We start from the raw sequence: 16,626 nt of genomic DNA, 5'->3' as shown, positions 1-16,626 counted from the left end.
TCCGGGCAAAGTTGGGTACCAGAATTTAAAACATAGGGGGACAGTAAATAGCCATTTGTTCATTTATTCAACAAGTATATATGGAAAGGCTACTGTGTTCTGACTTCGGTCTAGGTGTTAGGAATATAGCAAAGAACTAGGCAATTGATACTTTGAGTGTCACCTCAAAAGAAAACAAAATCATGATGTATGTAAGCAAAGATAGAGCTACTATTTTAGCTCTGCGTGCACACATGTGTGCGCATGTCTGTACATGTAAGAGAGCGCACTTCTTTGCTTCTCAAAATCTTTGGAATCATATCACTTGTCCTCTAAGCCAGGCAGAATGTTGGCAGTGGAGATGGGTAGATGCAGGTTAGCTTCACAGAAGCTCTTTGTAGGGTTCAGCTGAAACTCCTCAGACATCCAGGGGGAATCTGAAGGGACCACAGATCTCTTTACTGTTGCCCTTGCATCAGAAGGCAATGCCACAGACATCTTAGCAAAGCAGAGCCACGTGCCACAAGCCATCCCCATCTGCTAGAATGAAAGAACATAGTGCATGTGTAGCTTTGTCTCCTTCTTGTCTGTCTTTTTAACCAACTTTTCACCTTTTGACTTTTATTGGTTTGATTCATGAGTAAGGGATCCGGTTGATGCTGGACTCACAGTGTGCTTGTCTCTAGAAATTCCACACCCCATTTCTACTAGGAAACCTTGCACGAAATGGATATTCACCAGCTCCATTTCCTCTGCAGGCGGCATGGGGCCCAGCCAGCCAGGCAGGTGTCAGGCGATAAAGGGTCGCGTGTGTTGGCGGAACAGGTGCCCCTTAGATGGGTGCCAGCAGGAGCAGCTTCAGCTCCCTTTGTCTTCCAGTGCCGCGTTAACTGGGAGGAATTCCTGCCTGAGTGGCTTGGCCTCCCAGGACTTGGCCTCCTTCAAGGGAAGGCACAGCCTCCTCTTGGATGCCGTGAAACCGCTGCTTCTGCTACAGGCCGTGTTTGAGCAGATGTCTCTGCCTTGTGCCACACCTGCCTGCTCAGGGGGCATGCCTAATGAAGTCAGGAAGCCCTCAGTTGGCTTATGTGGCCAGAGAGACTGAAGCTCTATCAACATATTACATAACGCTGTACGGGCTATTTCTTTTGAACCACGAGTAAATGATTTTTTGTCTTTGTTGTCTCACCCCTTAGCCAGCTTTTAAGTGTCCATGCTTTCCTTCTATCCACATCCCTCGTGCCTTCCTTCTTAGTCTTCAGCCTCTCTGCTCCCAGCCGTCCTGTCCCCGGCCAGCCTGCCTAACTGAGTCACTCACATCTCTTTTGTTTCTCTGATGACTAATAACCTCCCAGGCTAGGGACCCCTCTCAGGTTAGGGTCTTTCCACTGAATGTGATAAGGACTCACAGGAGGACACCAGGTGAGTGTAGTTACAGAGATATGGAACACTGTTGCTCAAAGGTAAGGACACAGGCCAACATGGCTTGAATGCTGGCTAGCTATCAACAGATACCAACCACCTAATAGACTTTGCTGGGGAATTAGGTGGCTTGAGGGGACAGCCTGATTCAGCAGGCAAAATTCAATGAGCTTTATCAACCCAGGCAGGGGAGCCCAGCTACAGGGTCAGCTGGACCTGTTCTGAACTCGTGCTCTCCCACTTTCCAACTACCTAACTTAGAGCCAAGCACTCACTTTCTCAGGGACATGAAGGTTTCCTCTACTCCAAGGGCCAGTATCTACTTGACGGAGTGCTGTAAATGACATATGTGTGTCAAGTGTGTAGACGAGTGCTTGGCACATAATAGGTACTCAGAGGTCATGATTCAAGGCAGATTCAGAAACCTGCGAAGGGGAGGCTCTGAGATGCTCATCAGGGATGGAGTCAGAACAACGACGGTGTTCTCTGAATGCGAGAGCCAAAAAGACAAGGATCAACAACAAAGCAAGATGCCTGGGTCAGGAATTAAACCGCCAGGAGAAAAGATGTTGAGGATGAGGAACAGAGGGTACAAGCAGTTGAACAACAGTCCTGATGCCAATTAAGCCAGGCATGGTCAGTTTGTGAAATAACAGTTCATTGCTTTCTTGAGATTCATCGCTGTAAATTAATATTTATCGAGCAGCCGCAGCACCTGGCGCTCTGCTAGCATTTCCTGAGCACTCCTTGCCAAGAGATTCAAAACATCTTCCAGTAGCAAAATTCTCTCTTGCCCTTTCTGACAATTCTCAGTCAGTCATTTCGTAAGCAATTCATTAATTACTGAATCTATGCCCGAGTGGTCTGGCAGGAACCGTGACTGTCGACCCCCAAATGTGTACCTCTAGCTAAACACTCTCCCTGGGCCCCAGACACCTGGCTCCATCTGCCTACTTGACCTCCTCAAGTGAACGTCCCACACCACCTGTAACCTAACATTCAAAATAGAACTGAACCCCCCACTCCATTGATTGGCACCTAACTTCAGGGACCTGCACCCCTCCCTTCCTGCCCTCACCCTTTTCTCTAGCGATTATCAGATTTTCCTCCAACTGTGTCTTGCACTTGCACTTGCCTACTTCCTCCTTCTCCACGACTGCCATGTGGTTTGGGTCCTGCTCATTTCTTGCTTGGATTATTGCTGGTCAACTGCCTCCTGCCTCATCTCCCCATTTCCACCGCTGGCACTCTCCCTGCAGCCCACACCCGCACACGTGCGTGCGCGCGCGTGCACACACACACACACACACACACACACACACACACCATTCACCAAACAGGAGCCAACATTATTAAATATAAATCTAACAGCTTCAACAGCTTCCCATAGCTCTTAGAATAAAAGCAAAACTTCTTGGTCGGAGCCGCTGCCGCCAAGTCCGGATCTAGTTCCCCGCGCCTCTGACGCCCGCCCTCCCGACGTGCACTCCCGATTCCTTCTGGTTCTAAGTCCAAAATGGCAACTCTTAAAGATCAGCTGATTCAGAATCTTCTTAAGGAAGAACATGTCCCCCAAAATAAGATTACAGTTGTTGGGGTTGGTGCTGTTGGCATGGCTTGTGCCATCAGTATCTTAATGAAGGACTTGGCAGATGAACTTGCTCTTGTTGATGTCATGGAAGAAAAACTGAAGGGAGAGATGATGGATCTCCAGCATGGAAGCCTTTTCCTTAGAACACCAAAAATTGTCTCTGGCAAAGACCATAATGTGACTGCAAACTCCAAGCTGGTTATTATCACAGCTGGGGCACGTCAGCAAGAGGGAGAAAGCCGTCTTAATTTGGTCCAGCGTAACGTGAACATCTTTAAGTTCATCATTCCCAATGTCGTCAAATACAGCCCAAACTGCAAGTTGCTTGTTGTTTCCAATCCAGTGGATATCTTGACCTATGTGGCTTGGAAGATAAGTGGCTTTCCCAAAAACCGTGTCATTGGAAGTGGTTGCAATCTGGATTCAGCCCGGTTCTGGTACTTGATGGGAGAAAGGCTGGGAGTTCACCCGTTAAGCTGTCACGGGTGGATCCTCGGGGAGCATGGAGACTCCAGTGTGCCTGTATGGAGTGGAGTAAACATTGCTGGTGTCTCTCTGAAGAATTTGCACCCTGACTTAGGCACTGATGCAGATAAGGAACAGTGGAAAGAGGTTCACAAACAGGTGGTTGACAGTGCCTATGAGGTAATCAAACTGAAAGGCTACACTTCCTGGGCCATTGGACTGTCTGTGGCAGATTTGGCAGAAAGTATAATGAAGAATCTTAGGCGGGTGCATCCAATTTCCACCATGATTAAGGGTCTCTATGGAATAAAAGATGATGTCTTCCTTAGTGTTCCTTGCGTCTTGGGACAGAATGGAATTTCAGATGTTGTGAAGGTGACTCTGACTTCTGAGGAGGAGGCCCGTTTGAAGAAGAGTGCAGATACACTCTGGGGGATCCAAAAGGAGCTGCAGTTTTAAAGTTTTCTAATGTATCACTTCACTGTCTAGACTACGACAGGGTTTTAGTTGGAGGTTGTGTACATTGTCCTTATTATCTGATCTGTTACTCAAATAATATCAAAATGGCCTAAGGAAAAAACATCAGTTTCCTAAAGTTCTAAATAGGAATGGTTCAGCAAACCCTGCAGCTATACCCTAATGCTGGATGATACCTGCCTTTGTAGTCCTAAATGGGTTCATCTCAGAGGCACCACTGCCAATATTGCGTATGCTTCAGGTGCTCTTCCAACCAGATGCGTATTTCCTGTGTGTTCTATGACTTCTGGTTCCTTCACCCAACACCTAACATGCCTAGTCCATCTTTTTCAGTCAGTCACATCCTGGGCTCCAACATATAAATTCATTATTGCATGTATTGTGCATAACTGTTCCAAAGGATCTTAATTCGTGTACCATGTATGTCAGAATACATTGCCATATAATGTAAAAAGACCATGCAACCAACTAAAATACCAAATAAAATTTGAACAGTGACTTTTTTTTGAAAAAAGAAAAAAAAAAAAAAAAAAAAAGCAAAACTTCTTGCTCTGCCACTGAGCCATGATGGGAGCTCCTGTGTCTGTCACTTCCCTGTCTGTACCGTTCTTCTCAGAGCACAGCCCCACCAGCCTCTGCTCCCATTCATCAAACAACCACAGCTTTGCTCCTGTAGGATCTTCAGATCTGCTCTTTCCCCGAATTCTCCAGTGTTCTCTGCATGTCTAGGTTTCAGACCAAAGGACACCTGATAACAAAGCCTTCCCTGAACCCCATAAAAATTAACATCTCCGTGGTGAGCAGTGCTCTCTTCTGAGCGTGAAGCTGGCTTGAGGGCTTCTTTCCACAACTGCCCATTGCCATCAAATAATTGCTTTTCTCCTCCTCTGGGGGAGTAAGAGGAGGAGGGCACAATTTGAATGGTAGAAAATAAACAAACAAACAAACAAGCAAATAAATAAATAACATCTCCCAACCATCAGCTCTTTGTCGTATCATCCTGTTTGTTTGTAGTACCTAATACACTACCTAATATAATTTCTCCCACATTTAATTGTTTGCTTGTCACTCAAACATCTCCCTCCAGGGGAATACAAGTTCCAGAAACTTCACCAGTCATAATTGCATGGCCTTCCCTAGCATTGAACCTAGTGCCAAGCAGCAGTGGGCAATCAGTAAATATATGGTAAAATTCTTTAAAAAAAATATATAGACTGCTAACGTAAGGAATTTAGAATTCTCAAACTATTACTAATAGCATATCAGATTTACCCAATGCTGTTATTAGGGTAGTGACTTAGACTTTTGGCAGTGGTTAATGTTCTTACTTAAATATAGACTAATATTTTTTTTCCTGGAATATTCTAAATTTCTTTTGGCCTTTGCAAAATGCCAAAATGTCGAGTTTTACTTGCATGACTAATTTAAAGTCAAGTTCCACTAGAATTACCTAAAGAATACACAATAAGTAGAAATTCTTTTGTGACTAAATGATTTGCTGTCATTTGTCTTTTTTTAAATTGCTGGAGTGAATTTCGATATAAAAAGCAATTTCAAAAAAGGAAAATAAAACTACATACCATTATTTCAAATTGTTCTCCCTTTAATGTAACTTCACTTCCTCTTTCTCACCATAGAACAATATATTTTGGAAAGTTTTGGTTTTTTGAAAGGCGAAAGTGAATTATAGAACTGAGGTTTCCAGCATTCACCAAAACCAGCTTTTTGTTCTTGATCGTCAGAAATTAAGCCAAGTAGAGAGGACAGTGGCCTATCTTAAATCGCAGTAATACCTTATTTTGCCTTCTAGTGAATTGTATTCACTTTTAAAATATCACTTTAAATGCCCCATTTCCTCTGTTTTTTTTTTTTTTAGGTATCCTTAAATATCTGCCCATTTCACTTTCTTCTACCCTTACTTGTAAAAACTATTCTTTTAGGCCTACAAAAACATTTCACTTTATGATTACCTTTTAAAATTTTGACTCACCATCCCTAGGTTTCCCAGTCTTACAGTCTTGTAGCTTGAGGCATGTATCTTGTCTAGGCATATCTGGAAGATCTTAACAAGCCACATTGATTAACCATGTCAGTCTCAACTAAGTACATTTCAAATCAGATTTCAAGTAAACTCAGAGGGGTTTTCTACTATTCTTTAATCCCCCCCTTTTCTCATTTTATTCATTGATAATAAATGTTTTTAAACCTATGTACATTTGGGGGAACAAGAAAACTCTACTGATTCAAGACATTTGGACAAGGTATGTCTCTAAAGTAATGAGATTGATTTTGTAAGCCACAAACAAAAATCAATCCCATTACCTTTTAATTGGCTTTATGTGTAGTAATCAGAAGGCTATTTCTTCCTTGGTAAGAAATATTTCTGTTCTTTTTATCCTAGACTTTCTCCACCAATCTCCTTCTCCCCCGCCCCTTCACACTGACACAACCTAGAATAAAGGACTTTTTCCATCATATGTCTCCTAGGCTTTCAGCTCACTCTGTAATGCAGTCAGGTTTTTTTCTAGATGTGATTTCATGTGAGCTTGACTTGCTTTGGTTGTAGGCCTACCATAGCCATGGGGGAAAAATCTTCTAATAAAACTCATGTTAGAAAAAAATTGTAGACAGGTGAATTTCATTTTTTTCCAAATATAGAACCAAGAATTTTATGCTTCTTTAAGCCAAAAAATTCTTATTGACAAGTACTGCCCAAATACATAGCCCTCCAAAAAAGCAGTCACTCTCTTTAGAGTACTTTGAACTTCTTCTAATGTAATGTAGACCCTGCATGTTTGCCCCTATAAATATTTAGTTATTTCCAAGTGATACCGTGAACAAAGGATAAGGGGTTCGTGAGGAAAGCTGCCACAGAAGTCAGAGACTCAGGGGCTCCGAGCCAAGGGGACAGGTGGGCTGAACTGGAGAGAGCCACCAAAGAACAGTATATACGCTGAAGCATAAATTGAGGCAAAAGTGGAAGGTTTCTTTTTAAAACCGAGTAAGGAAAATGAATGGGGAAATTAAATAGTGATAATAAATAAAATTTCTTGAGAAGCTTCCTTGATCCTTCTGGGTGATTTTTATTTCCGAAAATCAAACTCGAAAACATGTATCCCTTTACAGAATTACTTGAGGTGAAATACTACATGCATCGTTCATTGCTTTAGGAAGAAAAGAACAACCGAGAGCATCGGGGATTATACCACATGCTCTCTTCCACTTATCTCACCTGTGACAGCTGTAACCCAAGATTCATCATTCCCCCGTGAAGGGGGGTGGGGTGGGGCAGTCCCGACTCTGGGGCACAGTGGTTGTGAGGTGCTGGCTTTCGTGGGGCCAACCTTACACGTCCAAACAGGAAGCAAATGGCTCACTTCCGCAGCGGTTGCTATCAAGAGCAGCCCGCTGTTTGCCTGCTCTGTGACTCAGAGGTCAGGTCCAGCAAAATTTCAGCGGTGGCCAGGCTTCTCTGGGAAGGGGAGCCAGGTACAAAGCGCTGGGTGCCCTAGTGGGGTTTTAAAGACATGTTTCACATTTACTCACCCGGTTAAACATTAAGTGAGATACAATGCTGATAAAGGTTAAATCACACTTCACCTGGGGCAAGCCTGGTCTCCTGGGATAGTACAGCCTGGCTAACCAAGCTGTGAGACGTTTGAAACAGATTTATAGACCTGACTCTACTTCCCATCAGAAAAGCGTGGATGGTATAATTTCCAACCATGCCAGTTTTAATGGGGCTACCCTAAATGATACTGCCGAATTATTTGCTTATTGTCAGTCTTTTCATAGGAATGAGAATTAACACCTTTGGAGGGTTTTCTGTGCCCTGCGTGCTGGGCTGGAGTTTTACACATGTCATCCTTCATGGGAATTCCAAGAGGAGATGAGACAACAGCACAAGAGGGGCGGAGTCTGAGTCAAACTCTGACCAAACCTCGGACTGGCCTTCTAACCCAGTGCTTCTCAGCTGTGGTCCCAGGACTAGCAGCAACAGCATCATCTGGGAACTTGTCAGAAATGCGGATTCTGGACGCCTGGGTGGCTCAGTTGGTTGAGCATCTGTCTTCAGCTCAGGTCATGATCCCAGCTCAGGTCATGATCCCAGAGTCCTGGGATGAAATCCTGAGTCAGGCTCCTTGCTCGGCAGGGAGTCTGCTTCTCCCTCTTACCCCTCCCACCTGCTTGTGATCTCTCTTTCTCTCAAGCTCTCTCTCTCTCAAATAAATAAATAAAATCTTTTTTTTTTTAAAGAAAAAGAAAAAGAAAGAAAGAAATGCAGATTCCCTGGCTCATCCCAGACCTTCTGAATCGCAAACTCAAAGATGGGGCCCAGTAATCTGTGTTTTAACATGTCCTAGAGCTCATCCTGATGATCAGTCAAGTGTGAGGACCACTGTTGTAACAGTGTGCCCGTTCCCTCTGTTTTCTCTGTCCTGCTCTCTTCCCTGTGCTCTAGGATGGAAGAATCAGGATGCTTTGTCCCCTGATGATGCTTCCTGTTTGCCTCGCACTGTGCTAGAGTCTTCGTGGACTTCAAAGGAGGTGCCAAGTCACCCCATAGCCTTCTTTTGTTGTCTAGATGTACTTCCTCCTGGATGTTATTTTCCACCCTTTAAAAATATTTTGCTTTTGCCTTTCTTTGCTATGTCTAGCTTTCCCGTACCCAGGAATGTTGCAGAGGCCAAATATGAATCCTTGTATGAGTGTGGTCAGTGCTTAATTTATTTAGCCTGGTTTCCTACACCCACCCACCCACCCCCAGCTGGCTATACTACTTAGTGTTGTGTTATGTTTACAATTAAAAATATTTAAATTCCATTCTAATATGATTCATAGCTCATGTTTGTTCATATGTCATACATATTATTATGAACTCTAGCTCTTTTTAGATGTTTTCCTTATCTTGTGACTATGCACAAATCCTTGATAGTTCACTCTTCCTTTTAATGGACGTTTGCATTAATGAAAATACCAAATGCATTATCATTATGTCAGGAATACTTTGAATTATAGTTCTGCATACGAAGGCAGTAGTCTCTTTCCTCAGTAGATTCTCTGTGCGCTTCATGATCATTTTCAATTCAGGATTGTAGGTGGCTAGTTTGCTAATAAAGGTCGGCCCAGTGCTGGTACTCTCCTGGCCCCACCTCTGTGCCTTAATCTACTACTCCTCTCATCTTCTCCAGGCTAACACTGAGCCATTGGTAATCCATCACCTTTGCGTGTCCTTTAACAAATCACAGCGTCATTTGACATTAGCTCTAAGTACACTGCGCCTCCCTGTCTTGTTGGACACAATGTAGCGAGTTTTACTTTAGTGATGGTATCTCTTTCTTCCTCCTTATTTACATAGCCAGTGTCATCTCCCCATTCACTTGGAAGGAAATTGAATAGCCTTGGCACAGCCAGACAAAGGCATATTGGTTGCCATCCAGCACCTTGTGTCCTTCTAGGTAATTACACATCGATTATTTGATGACTCGTTCTCCTATCTCCCTGGGTATTTCTACCAAGTCTGTAATTACACTTTTCTGGTTTGTCCCTTTGCTCTTGTGGTCCTCAGGGTTCCGTGACATCTCAAAGACCATGCTTCATGATGCTTCCACAATACCTTTCATTTCAAGGATGCAGGTCAGATCCCTTAAGGTTTGAGTCGTAGTCTGTTTAACAGCATACTTCAACCGTTTTCTGCCTTAGTTCAGTTCGATCTCTAAGTTGGCACCAGTATCTCATAGCTTAAAAATTAATGATTCTCTCTTTGCCTTATAGTAAGAGATAAAAGGACACAAACACAAAGAGATGATTTGACCCACCATTAAAAAAAAGGCCTTGGAGGCATTGACAGGCTCTGAGTTTTGAGCTAACACAAGATGTCGTGACACCGATTATAAAGAACAGACTCTAACACTTGTTAGTGTAGTGGAGACATGGGCAAACTAGAGCCTGTTGATGATTTTGGTAAATCAAGTTTCACTGGAACCTAACAATGCTCATTCCTTTACATATGGTCTGTGGCGCTGCTTTCATGCTCCCATAGCAAGCTGCGTACTTGAAACAGACGGTTTCAACTATGGTCCTTAAAGGCTAAAGTTTTGACTATCTAGGCCTTGCCAGAAAAAGTTTGCCAGGCCCTAGTCTTGCACTATAAGTAACTTGGAAGAGTGAGTTAATATATGTGAAACACTTAACAGTACCCGGCATTTACATGTGGAAAGCACTGGTCTTTAATTTCTACCATCTCCCAAGCACTATAGAGATGTTAGCAGAAGAGAGGGATTTTTGGTCTGTTATTTGGGATGAATTTGATCCCCAAGCCATTTTAAGAAACATTTTGGCCTTCGTGTCTAACACGTGTAAAGTGATGGACAAGGCCAAGGCAGTGAGCAATAAGCAGGTAGGTACTCTTTCACCAGCTTTCTCGTGGCCACTCCGCTCCCATCAAGAGATGGTAGCCTGTTAGAAAAGTTGGCTCACTCCATAAGCAGGAAATTAAAGAGATATGTAGAGTCTGTTGGTCCAGGAATGCCTCCCGAACCTGTAAACAAACTTACATTCTTTAAGTTCGAGAACAAAGCTGGTGTTACCCGTGTATGAAAAGTTTATATGTTATTGAGTTCCGATGAATGATTTGCATGCTGATGCATTTGGGGGAAAGAGGGCTATGTGTGCAGCTTACTATGAAATACATCCCCTAAAAAAGTTGAATTAATGGGTAGAGAGAGGGATGAATAAATAAGTAGGTCATAAAGCAGGTACAGCAGATATTACAGAACCTAAGTGGTGCGTATGAGTGTTTGCTGTAAAAGGTTTCAGTTTTTCTGTATGTATGAACATCGTCATAATAAAAGGTCAAGAAGCAAAAACAAAGATTGTTTGTGCAAGAAGAGCAATGGCAGGATGGGCCCTGGCCCAGGGAACAAAAACAACGTTTTGGGTGCAGAGCCCTGAACAGCCTGAGCTTGTCTCATGGCAGGGCTGCTGGAAGCACCATAAAGCTAGCTCAAGGATTTGTAACATGAACTAATTCACCAGAAAAAGAATTCGAAAGCAAGGATATTTATTAATAAGGCACTTTCACTCTTATTTATTACCATATGGGGAATTATTTTAGGGGGAGTGCCTCTTTCAGAAATACTTAATTAGGCAGTTTTTTAAAATAATGGCGAACAGGCTTCCAGATTTTATGGCATCATCACCATACAGAGGCATGAGTATTGGACCTGAAATCAGTGATTGTGTTTCCTAAATTTGCTGTTAGCCCTGGGTAGGACTGTGAGCAAGCTAATTTACCACTCTGAACTGCAGCTTTCTTGTCTATAAGAAGGAGGCCAAGATACATATTTTACCTTCCTGTAGGGAGAACAAATGTTAAAAGCATTCTGAAGGCCCCACTGATCCCATCAGACAATGAGTTCTCAGTCAGTGTGATATTAATCCCAAGGGTGAGGGGGGAACATCCATTCTTAAGGGAGTACACTCCTCCACTGTGTAAGCACAGATCCACATATAGAACATAAACAGATATATAGTCTATCTGTAGTACTAAAATCCCATTTGGGAGAGATGGTTAGGAAGGAAAAAATGTATAACAGCTCCAAAGAAAGATTATAATGCAAAAATGATTGAAGACATTTTGCTAGACAGTCTTTCATTTCTACCACCTCCTTAGTTTTGTCCGCCTTTCAGGTGGATTAATTTTTTCATCAGTTGGAACATGTGCATTTGAATACTTATACTGAATACTTAATTTAAATATGTTTACTCTAGAAGGAGAGAGAGGAAAAAAAAACCGAGAAGAAAGAGAATGATGGGTATTCTTTGCCTTTTCCAAAGGACATACAGGACCACTTAATCCAAACACTATTTAGTTCTGAAAAAATGAGTTTACTACCAAGAATGAAGAATTAAATGAATATACTCACCCAATCTTTTTTTCCCCTAGAAATTTAATAGAAGCATTAAGTTTTCCTAGATTTGATTCAATTCTGTTGGGTACTTCAAGCTTTTTGAATCTAAGAGGCATTTGGAGAATTTAAAAAGAGTTCCAAGAAGAATAATGAAGATGAATTAAGGATTGGAAATAAGATCTATTTTTAAAAGTTAAAAGAACAAGAATTATTTAGTGGGAGGAAGAACAAGCAATTAGGTGCATGGAGATGGCTTTTAATAGTGGAAACCTTATCCTATAGAGAATAGTCTTAGGTTTTCATCTGCACCAAAGACAAAAGGAAGGGGGAAAATGTATTTTGAAGCAGGAAGAATATGAGGTGAGATGTTAACCTAAAATTTCTGTCGATGATCAAGTCCTGAATTTTGATTCTCCTTTAAGAGATTTTTTTAAAATGCAGTGTTGGTCTGTAGGAAGTATCAGGACCATGGACAGATGGACCCATCATGTTTGATTCTCCTGCCCTGGTGGGAGGCTGGCCAGCCAGTCTGGCCAATATGGCTGACCTCTATGGGATTTGGCTTGATTGGGGGAAAGAGCCATTTTATGTGGAGCTGTGGCTTCAGGATGCCAGAGGACGAATACAAACTCCTAGCCAACAGTGCTAGGGCAAAGTCAGAGCAGTATACCTAATTGGATTGTCCACACAAGAATGGCTCAGGGTGGGTGGTGGGGGCCAACATAGAAAGCCAGGAAATGAGTGCCAGGGAAGGTGTAGCAAGGAGGGCTGGGTCAAAATGAGCTGTTGGGAAGATGATCTGGGCCAGCTAGAGAGATGAGTACCACCCATGCGTAGACTTCTGGGTGTTCTTGGAAGCCTACAGTGAGAAATTCCACATAGACTGGATCAAAATCCACGTAGACTGGGTCAAAATCAATATAGAAGTCTTCTCTTGTAGAGAATCAATATAGAAATCAAAATCAATATAGAAGCTTCCAGGAAGGTATTCATTCTCTCCATGTTTTGGAACTGCTGCCCAAATTTGTGCTTCCCAGTACTGATATGTGTGTCAGAATGCCCTGTGGAGCTCAGTAAACCTTACAGCCTCCCCGGCTCCAGCCTTGGAGATTGGGATTTAATAGGAATATCACTTAGGATTCTGTTGTAAGCAATAGAAGTCATTTCTGCCTTAATTTAGAGGGAAAAAAAGATAGGGTATGGGAGGAGTTAGAAGGATATGAATAAATTACCTTAATAGAAGAAAAGCTGAACAAAGGGCTTTGAGAAGGATGTGTGAAGCAGGACTTCTCCAGGGATCCAGGAAACAGGACTGATGCACTTCCAGGCAATAGATTGTGATGGCTGGAGGTCCGAGCCCCAGGATAATATAGTCTTCTATTTATTTCTATTCTGCTTCTCTATATCTCAATTCATCCTTTGGAAATGGCTGTAATAGATCTTACTTACTGGATAGTCATGAGGATTGAATGGGTTAATATATGTAAAGAAAGTACTTACAATAATGTCTTGGCACAATAAAAGTTCTTAATAACTATTAGCAATTATAACTATAGTTGTATTGTTGCATGCACGAGAATCAACCCCAGCAGAGCTGTCTTGTAGACAGTCAGTTACTTCCATTGAAGCAGAGCTCTGTGCAAGATACCCTGTTGGGTCCCAATGCAACAGAGAAAGATGGGAGGCTTTCCCTCAAAGAGCTCACTTCTAGAGGTCATAAAGACCAACAATCCCAATTCTACTAAGATTAAGGCCCTCACTCGGGCTTTTAGTTCAAAGGGAGGGTAGGAAACAATACCTGGGCTGGTTCGAGGCAGCCAGGAAAGACTTTTCCAAGATGGCAGCACTGTACCTCTTATTTATTTATTTTACATTTATTTATTTATCCACTTATTTATTTTTATTGAAGTAGAGTTAACATGTGATGTTACGTTAGTTTCAGATGTACAGTACAGTGATTCAACAAGTTCATACACTATGCCATGCTCACCACAAATGTAGCTACCGTCTTTCACCATACAGCATTGGTTGTAATAGGATTGCCTGCATTCCCTGTGCTTTACCTTTATCCCCATGACTTATCCCTCATAACCAGAAGCCTGTTTCTCCTACTCCCCTTCACCCATGTTATCCATCTCCCCACCTCTGGCAACCACCAGCTTGTTCTCTGTATTTACAGATCAGTTTCTGCTTTTTGTTTATTCATTTTTTCTTTTTTTATACATCCCACAAATAAGTGAAATCCTGTAGTATTTGTCTTTCTCTGTCTCAGTTATCTAACAAAGTACCCTCTAGGTTATTGTTGCAAATGGCAAGATCCCATTCTTTTTTATGACTAATATTGCACTGTGTATATATAATAGATGCATTTTGTGTGTGTGTGTGTGTGTATGTGTGTGTCACACAGGAAATAACAAGCATTGCCAAGGATATGGAGAAAAAGGAACCCTCATCCACTATTGGTGGGAATGCAACCTGGTGTAGTCACTGTGAAAAACAGAATGGAGGTTCCTCAAAAAATTAAAATTAGAATTACTGTACAATCCAGGAATTCCACTATTTGGTATTTACTCAAAGTATGTAAAAACACTAATTTGAAAAGATACATGTCCCCCTATATTTACTGCAGCATTATTTACAATAACCAAAATTGAAGCAGCCCAAGTGTCCATCAACTGATGAATGGATAAAAAAGATGTGGTGTATATACACAATGGAATGTTACTCAGCCATAGAAAGAATGAAATCTTGCCATTTGCAACAATGTGGATGGATCTAGGAGGTGTAATGATAGGTGAAATTCTATTCTATTCTATTCTATTCTATTCTATTCTATTCTATTCTATTCTATTCTATTCTATTCAACATAGAAAACTGGTGGCTGCCAGAGGAGAGGTGGGTGGCGGATAGGTGAAATAGAGGAAGGGGATCAAGAGGACATGTATTGTGATGAGCGCTGAATGATGTACAGAGTTGCTGAATCCTTATATTGTACACCTGTAACTAACATAGCACTGCATGTGAATTATACTTGAAAAATAAATAAATAAAAAAGACAGTTTCCCTCTTATTTTTAGGACCAGTGAGATTTTGCCAGGTTAAGGCATAGATGGGCTGGAGAGCAAGTATTAGAATTCCAAGCAGAGGAAATATCCTGTCCAAAGAATGATCGGAATGTATGACCAAACAGGATGTGTTTCAGAAACTAGAAGGATCTCTGTGGCAGGAATGTAAAGAATTGGGGAAGAAGGATGTGGAGGGCAAGAGTGTGTGTGTTGCTCAGGGCATATTTTGGATACACAAGCTAGACCATGCTAGGAAAATCCTGTCTGCCATTCATTTATTCATTCAACAAATGAGCACCTACCATGTGTCAGCTCTGTTCTAGACTCCGGAGATAATAGCAATAAGCAAACATAGAAGTTTCTATCCTTGTGTAGTTTCCACTTGAAAGAGAAAGATTGGCAATAAACACGCAAGTAAAATACATAGTATCTCAGATGAAGACAAGTGTCATGGAGAAAATGAGGCAGAAAAGAGAGAAGGAGTAGGCCAAGGTGAAGTACCACCACTTTTAAGTAGGCGGTTTGGGATAGACTCACTGAGTTGTATAGGTTTGACTGCTTGGCAATGGGGAGCCGGTGAAGAATTCTGAGCAGAGAACTTGATGAGATTTGCATTTTCTGACTTTAGTCTGAAAGACAGATTGGAGGTGGTAAAAGCATAGACAGAAAAACCTGTAAGAAGACTATTTCAGTGGTTGGTGAATAGATAGCACAATGGACATGGAAAGAAAGAGACCATTTCAAGAGTAAGGAATTCCATACCCTGGGTAGGGTTTAGTGGTATAGTACACATGGGACTGGGAGAGAGAAAGGAATCTGGGATGTCCGTTTCGAGCTTGGGCACTAGGTAGATGGTTCTCTGGTGGTACCATTCAGAGGGATGAAGAGTAGAGGCAGTTGGCCATGACATGTGATAAAAGATCTGCTCCTAACAGTCAGCTCATGCAGGTCTCCAGAATGGGCACTTTTAGGAGTCTAACAATTTGGGGGTCAACCTACTTCTTTATTTTAGCAGAATCAATGTTTTTCCTGAGTGCATCACCTCTGTTGTCCCCTGGACAGTTCCCTTCCTTTTGGTGTATAAAAAAAAAAAGAACTATGGACTTTAACATCTATGATATGTGGGTTTGGATCTCCTCTCCATGCCGCTAGGTGGTCTTCAAGTAATCCAGCCATATAGGCTTTTCTCTCCTCATCTGCAAAAAGGGACTATCGATTGTTGTGTGACTTGCCTTTTGGGACAACTGTAGCACACATACTAAAGCTCCTCCTCTGATCCTCCCAAGCCCTAAGTCAGTGTCAGTAGGACTGAACCTGAACAAGGCCAGAGCTGGGAAGAAAGGGCTAATGTGTGAATGTGTGTGTCTGGTTGTTGTTGCCCCGCCATTATTTTTCAAATCCAAACACAGCTACTTTGGGTAATTCAACCTCGTCTTTTATGATGAATATTTTGTATGGTTGCTTATATAATGAAACTTCAGGATACCACTGAGACATTGGACAGCCAGCCATTCAGCTCCCCAGGGCAGAGTTTCTCTGTGACCAAGGGATCCATGTGTGGTGCAAGTTTTGTTTCCAACCCAGTGACCAGGGCAGAGTTTCAAAGGAACATGCTGTGAGGCATGAAATCCCATAGCAGTAAGGGATTTAAACATTAGTTCACATGTATGCGTAGCATGGATGGTTACTCCCAAGAAATAAAATTTTTCTTCTT

The 16,626-nt window shown here is 42.2% G+C and overlaps 2 protein-coding genes and 1 pseudogene across 3 annotated transcripts in view; all 3 read left to right on the top strand.

Annotated features, from left to right (window-relative positions):
* Positions 1 to 16,626, top strand: part of CHN2 (chimerin 2) — a 304,945-nt gene that overhangs the window by 168,635 nt on the left and 119,684 nt on the right. The window lies entirely within an intron of this gene.
* Positions 2,840 to 4,441, top strand: LOC123952214 (L-lactate dehydrogenase A chain-like). Of its 2 annotated transcripts, XM_046021508.1 has the most exons (2): positions 2,840 to 3,604; positions 3,874 to 4,441. In XM_046021508.1, the coding sequence occupies exons 1-2, from the start codon at positions 2,918 to 2,920 to the stop codon at positions 4,027 to 4,029; spliced, it is 843 nt and encodes a 280-aa protein (XP_045877464.1). In that variant the 5' UTR covers positions 2,840 to 2,917; the 3' UTR covers positions 4,030 to 4,441. The 2 variants fall into 2 exon arrangements, with proteins under 2 accessions (XP_045877464.1, XP_045877463.1); XM_046021507.1 differs by having other exon boundaries at positions 2,855 to 4,441.
* LOC123952320 lies at positions 4,656 to 4,859 on the top strand (annotated as a pseudogene).

The sequence above is a fragment of the Meles meles genome, chromosome 10 (genome assembly GCF_922984935.1).
Source record: "Meles meles chromosome 10, mMelMel3.1 paternal haplotype, whole genome shotgun sequence".
In the NCBI taxonomy this organism is placed as follows: domain Eukaryota; kingdom Metazoa; phylum Chordata; class Mammalia; order Carnivora; family Mustelidae; genus Meles; species Meles meles.
Note: the sequence above shows the minus strand (reverse complement) of the source record. Positions and strands in the feature narration are given on the sequence as shown.